An 8,525-nucleotide genomic window follows, 5' to 3' on the forward strand; every position below is an offset into this window, starting at 1 on the left:
CTCAGGTTTGAGTATCTCCAAGGATGGAGTCTCCACAGCCTTTCTGTGCAACCTGTTCCAGTGTTTGACCACCCTCACAGTAATCTTTTTTTGCATGTTTAAATGGAATTTCCTGCATTGCAATTCTTGCCCATTGCCTTTTGTCCGTTCACTGGGCACCACTGAGAAGAGTCTTGCTCTGCCTTCTTTACTCATGACCAGTCTACACATTCATAAGACTCCCCGAGCCAACACTTCCCTCTTCTCTAGGCTAAACAATCCCTGCTCTCTCAGCTGCTCCTTGAATGACAGATGCTCCAATCCCTCAATCATCTTCACAGCCCTTCGCTGCATTCGCATGTCCATGTCTCTCTTGCACAAAGAAGCCCAGAACTGCACCTGGCATTCTAGATGCAGTCTCACTAGTGCTGAGTATAGAGAAATAATTATGTTCCTTGACCTGCTGGCAGCAGTCTTCCTAAAGCAGCCCAGGATGCTGCTGACCTTCTTTGCCACAAGAGCGCATTGCTGGCTCATGATCAACTTGTTGCTCGCCAGGACCCTCAAGTCCTTTTCTGCAAAGCTGCTTTCCAGCTGGTTGGCCCCAAGCCTGGTACTGGGGCATGGGGTTATTCCTCCCCAAGTGCAGGAAGTTCAAAAAAAAAAGAGGTTCTCTTTTGTTGTACTTCTTGAGATTCCTGTTGGCCCATTTCTTCAGCCTGTTGAGCTCGCTCTGACTGGTAGCACAACCATCTGGTCTATCAAGCACTCCTTCCAATTTCGTATCATCTGCAAATTTCCTGAGGGTGCACTCTTTCCCATCATCTGGGTGATTAATGAAGATGTTAAACAGTATTGGCCCCAGTATCAACCCCTGGGTACCACTAGTGACTGGCCTCCAGCTGGACTTCATGCCATTGATCACAATCTTTTGAGTCAGACAGTTCAGACAGTTTTCAATCCACCTCACAGCCCRTTTATCTAGTCCATAGTTCATCAGTTTCTCTATGAAGATGTTATGGGGGACAGTGTCAAAAGCTCCACTAACTGAAGGGTGTAGGCTATATTCTGTTTGACAAATAATATTAGAGATGACCACTTCAATAATCAGTATGGTTCATACATTCAGCATGCTCACAGCTAATACATTATCCGTATGCCAAAAAAGCAGCTTCTCACTAGCCTCCTTCAGCAATGCCTAGCCCAGTGCATTATTATTAACAAGTCCTAAGTGTGAAAATCTAGTCAGTTTTCAATACCACTGATAAAATCCTATGCCAGCCAGTTTAGACAGAAATTGGAGAGCTCACAATAGGCTTACTCTGTGCTCAGAGGACACTTCTGTCCCAAAGGAGACAGAGAAGAAAACACTACACCAAGCAAGAAGAATGCATTTCACACTGCGCCTTACCTGAGTGTGGACACATAGCTAGATCCATAATACATTTAACTTCTAGAAACAATCTAGCTACAGTCAGGTACAACTTTTAAATCCTTAAAAACAGACACTATTGAAATCAAGGAACTGGATTTTTCTCCATCTGGAAGCACTAATTAGCACAAGTATTGCCAACATTCAGGCTAGGCACAAGGAAGCAGGCATTCAAAAAAATTTTCAACATAGTTCAGGCATGCAACAAAGAGCACTCCGACTCTCATAGCTACCGCAAATCTAACCCAGACAGGTATCAAATGGTTATTTCCGATCAGTCACCACTGGACAAACTACTACCATTGAGCCCTTATTGGTTTAACATTACACCTTCTTGCAAGACAAGCTTCCATGCCTAAAAAGGGAAAAGCAAGCCTGGCAAGTGGAAGCTGCAGATACTCAGCCACACCCAGCCAAAGGAAGAAGATTCTGTAGACAAAAACCTCTGTATCCATCCATGTTCTGCTCTTTCTCCTAGTCCATCTGTGTCAGAGAAGAAAAATCTCATGTGCTTGGCAAGTACATCACATTGACAGCAACTCAAAGATAAAAAAAAAAAAAAGGCTAATCTCCACCTTTAAGGGACTCTTACTATTTCCTTAGAAATATCAGGATGATCAAGATAATTGAGATTTCAGCTTCCCCATTTCAGATAGAGGTTTCACCGTATAACCCATACATCGTGAATGTTACAGGGGAGCTTTCTCAGCTCCTGACTGAACAGACGGCACAAGAGAAATTTGCTCCAAAATATTTTGGTTAATCACAGGAAAAACAAACATACCTTTTTGAACAGTACGAATAAAAATCAATACTCTCAACTAATATTTCATTTCCTGCTCCTTCTGCTTTGATAAACCTACCAGCTGGCCACTGAGTCTTCCAATGTGTAAACAGCCTTAATTTTTATTGTACAAGGTCAAAAAAAATTCTATTTTTCCTGTTATGTACTGTAGAGAAATGAAATAGGACACTGCTGTTGTTTCAGATTCCTGTGCAGTGCATCTTTTCACTAAACAAAACTCCTCAAAGAAGTACCTTCAAGACTCAAAGAGATTGGCCTTATGGAGAGGACTGCTTTCACCCTTGCTTTAGTTCAATGGGTTAAGTAAGGATAGCTCCACTATTTCATAACTTCCTCCCCATACAATCAACAGGAGAGGAGATACTTCAGAAGAGGGTAATGTTGTATTCAAAACAGTATAGAAAAAGTATGCAGTTCTCTGCACTGTTGTTGAATTTCAGCTTCTCTACAACTGCCTAAAGAGACCAATCGCCTCTTCAAAGTGTATCAGTTACTGCTCACAATAAGATAGGAATTTAGTGGCAATTTACAAACCACTAATTTTTGTCTAGTCATCTTTCACATCTAGTGCTTTATTTACTATGGCATTTAAGTTGCCTTCTGTCAACAGCCAGTTGTTCTAAACCCAAAATGAGGAGCTGGTCRCATCATCTTGATGCTGACTAATGCATGGGTGCAAGGCAGTGTCTGCTTCTGTACTGCAAAGGGAAACAAAAGGATTCCTTTTTAAAACCTTTGAAAAAGCCACCTGAAAGGTAAGCAACTTTGCAATAAGCACACTCCTTTTAATCCATTATTATTAACAGACACTAGAGAAGGTGGCAATTCATAAGCGCYGCCTTTACAGTAGGTGTAAAATAAACCCTTATCTTGAGCAGGTGCAATATAAATATAAAATACAATAGTCATCCATGACATTTAGAAGCAATACTTAACTAGAGTGTAGACTTCAATCTTAGGGAGATTCCAAGAAGAAAAGCCCACATTGCAAAATTTGGAAGTGGATACCAAGCAGAGTTCATGAGCATTTACATCCAAGATTTGGTTTGGTCCCATCTTTATTTTATAGAGCTCATCTTTACTGAGCTCTCTCTCCAGCTCTAACAGCAGCCAAACCTTCACCATGGAAATTTTAAAGCAAAGTATTTCAATGCAGAAGCTGCAGCTTCCAAACAATGTTGGTTTTAACATACGCCCACGAGCCTCCAAATGAGTATCTTCTAGCAATAATATGTATATGACTATATTAGAATAAACCAGGACCAGTTTCTGCCTTGCTTTTGCAGTCAGAATATATCCTCCTTATGGTACAATATATTTCCCATCAGACCAAATTAATTCCAAAATGGACTGCAGCTGAGCTACACCAGATATGGATCTGACCCCTTGTGCAAAAGAAGAATGAAGCAGAAGAAGGTGATTGAATCTGAGTGCCTTAAGAATTTAACAGGCATAAAACTTGTCCTGACAAAGCCCTGCAATAAATACAAAATTAGTTGAAGAAGTGCTGCTTACAGTTCCTTAATGATCGTTTTAAGTGCAGCAGCCAGCCTTTTAATACAGAATACTGTTTCCCAGACTTGCCCAACCTTAACCAATTACTCTCACAATGGCTTTGAATGGGATATTTAAAATGTCAGCCCAATTGTTTTAACTCGCCCCCTCAGCCATGCCCCAATTTTTGACAGGTTTGTTCCTGCATTGCTATAGTGACTGTGTCCCTAATGCTTGTGATCAAAGTCATGTTTTAGAGGTCATCTCCATTTGATACAAGGGAGATTTTTATGCAAGTGGGAGAGACAGAAAAGGGGGATGTGTGTTAGGGAAGACTCCCTCCTTTCTCACTGTTGCAGTCTCCCTTTCATTTCATCCTGCTCTGAATCCTAGGACCTGCTTTTAATTCTCTAACCCTCTCTCCTACTCCCAAGCATTCTATGTGAATTTTCATCTTAAAAGGTTCTGGGGACTCTGATCAATTGATTAGAATTTTTTTGCAGCCTTCAGCCAGGAGTGATTCTCCCCCTTAACTGGAAGGATCCAGCCCTGCAAAATTCACTCACTATGCCTAGCAACTTATCAGAGCAAAGATTAAAGTACCACACACACAATCTTACGCTTGCCACTTATACACAATTAGCCTCATCCTAAATCCTTTCCTGCAAGAGCCACTGTCACTTGATGCCTCCTTAAACAGATCATCTGACTACACTAAGATTTTTCAATCACTACGGCCTCAGTGGTAGAAGGTGCAGCACAGAGAAAGCTCAGACATGCTCAGGTGTTTATAATGTAATGTTTGCATAAGCCATTTTTGACACAATGTTTCAAAGATTCAAGGATTTGCATGCAAGAGATTCACTAATATTCAGTTATCATAATTGTGTCATGATAGCCCATCTGCTTCATTTCTTTCTGAAAGCGAACAGTTGTCTCTGAAGAAGGATAATTCATACACTAGGACTCCCAAATGCCTTTATACTTAAACAGCTAAAATGGAACTGGAACTTCAGTCATGCATACTCTAAAACAGATTATCACCATAAATTGCAGTATTCCAGTCATTTCTTCAATAAGCTAAAAAATAATTCATGCCAAGGCAAGAGAGAGAATGTTCTTTAAAAACAAAAAGAATTTGGCAAGCCTGCTTGAATCAATGAAAAAAGGAGCCAGCATTACATTACAGTCAGAAATGAATTCCACCAAGTACTGACAACACATAAGCACCTACCTTGGGATGCCCATGCAGTTCTTCACTGTTTGACAGGGTAATATTGAAAGGCTCTGTATACTGATTAGGTTCTTTCTTCRTCTTTCTCTCTTTCTTTGCTGCCATCACTCTGAAGAGGCAGAGCTGCTGACAAAGTAAAGTTGCCACAAATACCCAGATGTACCCCTTCATTTTGAAAAGGGAGGGGCCGAGTCAGGAAGGGCACTTTCCAAGTGCAAAAACTTCCACCACCAATAATAGGAATAAACACAGACTTCTCTCTAAAAGAATAAAAAAAAAGGTTAAAGCTACTAACGATGATCCACTGGGCTATGCAACGTTAAATGAGCAGCATGTGCAAATATGCTGGTTGCTGGAAAAATCTCTGTTCAAGCAGGACACATTGAAATGGTATGGATAAACTTGTTTAAAAATTTGGATTCACTTGAAGAAAAGGTAAGTCCACTCAGTCCTTTGAAGTTTACATAAATACAAGAGGCCCTGAAAAGTCCTGCCACCTACCTTGAGGTGTCCCCGCAAACACACACCTTGCCCAATAAGTCTTCAGACTCAATTAAAATGCACACAACTATGAAACCTAGAGAAGTCAAATGGCTCAGGGCAACAGTTGCTCAGGCCACAGTTGACAACACAAACCCATTAGGGTGTTTGTTAGGTTATTCCTCTTCAAGAGAAGATTTAGCCTTCTGTAAGTTAGTGTGTTGCATCCAGTTCAAAGCAGGGTTGAATAGGCTCCATCCATCCTTGCTTCAAGGATACCTCCCCTTCCTCAGTGACAAGTTCCCATCTTTTCCTCCCAAGATGCTGGGGAACTGCAAACCAAGGTTGCTACAGCTGTTGCTTTTCTGAAGGGGCTGAAAACATTAGAGCTCAGCCAAGTGCTCAGTCTTCTAAGAAGCAAATTGATTTCTCACATACGATAAAAGTTAAAACAGATAAGCAAAGAATCTGAGGATGTACCTAAGTCCATTAGGAGCAGATAAAGTTTTCCCAAGTCTAGTTTCTCTCCCTCTTTGGCTGGCTTTATCTTCCCTTTTCTTTAATGAGATGATGAGCAGTAAATCCCTGTGCTGCAAACAGCTGTCAGGATGCAGAGTCTTGTATTTTTTTCATCCTCATTTCCCTTTACATCGGGAGAAATTTCAGGTTCCTCCAAGTGTAGATCACCTCTGATTTTTCTCGTTGCTCCTTTCCCCAGCTGCACACTGGCAAAGCCCTCCTCAGCCTTTGCTTTACCTCAGCAAATAAGTACTTCTTTCCTGAAAGAGTTTCCATCAACTTGAAGGGGGGGGGGGAGAGAGGAGGAGGGATCACATTCTAATGAGCTGTCAAGCCTATTCTCTTCACATTCCTATTAGACTCACTGATAAGTAGAGCTGGCCAGTGTGCCAGGCAGATTTAAGTCAATGCCCATTCCCTGCTCCCTCCCCTCAGTTCTATTCCATACCTCCCCTTCATTATCTCAGAGAAACCATCATTTTTCTGGGAAGTTTGCAAAACTGTACACGAGTGTGTGGTAGTGCTAGAAATATGTGGCTTGGAATACGCACTCAGCATCACAACACACATCCACACATCAAAACTCTTATTTTATATTCTAGTTAGCTCTGCTCCATGCAACATTTTCCCCTAGCTCTCATTAGAGGCTCAGTGGGAGCTTTTTTTTTCTTTTTTTTTGGGGGGGGGGGAACTGGTTATTAAAAACAACAGAAAACATGTTACTCTCTCCTACAAACATTTCATAAAGATTTTAAAGTCCTTGGACAGAGGCAGCTAATCTTTGCCAGTTCCCCACAGCCTAGAACAAACATTCCTATTCTTTCTACAAATAGGGAAAGTGAGGCACAAAATAATTATTTGAGGTTGTACCATGAGACTGTTCAAGAACAATGAAATTTGAAGATGACATAATTTGAAGTCCCCAATTCAGTCAGCAAGCAACAGACTTGCTCTCTTTTAATTACCCCCTTTCCATGCCTTCTGTAATCCAAGTAATAACACCAGCACACCTCTTCAGTGGACTTTAAAGGCAGGCAGGATGGAACAGGAGCATTATCTCTACTATCTCTATTATCTCCGTCTCAAGGAAACTAAGACAGAAATAATCCAAGCACAAAATCAAGAACTCTTAAGTCAACAGCAGAATAAACATTTGAAAAACATCATTAAAGGGAGAGAGAAATGGTGTTTGGGAAGGGGAAGAGAGTGAGAGGATGAAGGGAAGCTAGAAGTTAAATAGTTAACAGCATATCCCCCCTCCCCCAACTAGCTCACATTCCATCAAAACTACGTGGCAGACTTTATTTGTTAATAATATTTAACTTTCTTTGGCGCCTTCTCATACTTAAGCCTCTTTTTCAGGTTAGTTGTAGACAAGCCATGAATTTGTAAAAGTGCACTTGATGACACATTAATAGGACAATCTGTCATACTGCAGCTAAACAGCCTGACAGATCCACACACCATGGCAAGAAATGACATTCAAAGCTGGAAAGGGGCAATTGCTTTTTTGGTCTGCTGGTGCAGGCTGCCCCTATCTACTCACAACATCCCCTTTCTCATCCCAAGAGACAAATGCCAAGGCTGTGATATCCTCAGGTCTGGGGGAAAATGAATCCTATCTACATTTGCAAGCACAAGGCAAAGTTACTTGGTGGCCTACTGGGATAAACTAACTGTAGCTAACTCCCATTGTATACTTTTCTCTGTGCTGGGCTGAAATAAGTGCATCAGCACAGTTGTTACATCTCCCCTGACCTCCAAATCACCATTTGTATTATCTACAGAAACTTGCAGATGTTGCTGCTGCTGTTCTCACAGCCCAGTTGCAGCAGTTCAAAAGCACTTGAATCTTGTCAATTCACAAGCACCTGGAAGAGCATTCAACACCCCTTTGCAAAAACTAGAAATAGGTTGATGTTGCGCTTAATAGCAATGAAACCCAAGGATCTCAAAACACCTGAAAATGCAAGCAGCTTCCTCTCTCTGAGCTCAGCAACATTAGAACAAGAACTGGAATAGCCACTAAAGTACTCCTATCACAGACCCCTTAGCTTCAAATCCAAGGTTTCCCAATGTTAATCTGCTATAAGCCCAAACTGTTGATTGGGCTAATAAACAAAGCTGGTAGAAGAACAAACCTAAAGATAACAGCAGCCAAAAGAGCAGCTTGGGGAAGAAAGACCAAGAGCTCAAGGTCACATCAGTTGCTGTCCGCAGAATACTGCGGCACAGCTGATTGTATCCCATGTTTCAAAGAAACTTTTCATTCACATCCTTTATGCATTCCCAAGCAAACACATAGTCCCAGCCATCTAGTTGCCCCTCACCCAAGACCTAGGTGGTATTATTATGCCATCTTGTGGCAAATCTATAGAAACAATGAGACACTTTCAAAGACAAGACTCACTCTTCTCTTGTAGCATGCTCTTCAGTGTGACCAAGGTTTGAAACAGGAAAAACTTTGCACCAGGAACCCTAATAAGGGGAGTCAAATCATCCTCATTCATTTCAAAAAGGAATTCCAGAAATGACTTCCTAATAACATGAGATATGAATCCTTTGAGTTCATCTTCAATTAG

The 8,525-nt window shown here is 41.3% G+C and overlaps 1 protein-coding gene across 11 annotated transcripts in view; it reads right to left on the reverse strand.

Annotated features, from left to right (window-relative positions):
• Positions 1-8,508, reverse strand: part of C1QTNF12 (C1q and TNF related 12) — a 31,250-nt gene extending 22,742 nt beyond the window's left edge. For all 11 annotated transcript variants that reach the window (XR_003254872.1, XR_003254873.1, XR_003254869.1 and 8 more), the window contains exons 1-4: positions 8,354-8,508; positions 6,909-7,034; positions 5,905-6,222; positions 4,945-5,204 (exon numbers count right to left, since the gene is read on the reverse strand). Coding sequence is in view for 4 of the 11 variants with exons in the window: in XM_026074077.1 (XP_025929862.1) it covers positions 4,945-5,115 (171 nt within the window). In the remaining 7 variants the exon portion in view is untranslated. The remainder of the gene's footprint in view (positions 1-4,944; positions 5,205-5,904; positions 6,223-6,908; positions 7,035-8,353) is intronic.
• Between the last annotated feature and the right edge of the window lie 17 nt (positions 8,509-8,525).

This window comes from Apteryx rowi, unplaced genomic scaffold (assembly GCF_003343035.1).
Source record: "Apteryx rowi isolate R43461 unplaced genomic scaffold, aptRow1 scaffold_38, whole genome shotgun sequence".
Classification (NCBI taxonomy): domain Eukaryota; kingdom Metazoa; phylum Chordata; class Aves; order Apterygiformes; family Apterygidae; genus Apteryx; species Apteryx rowi.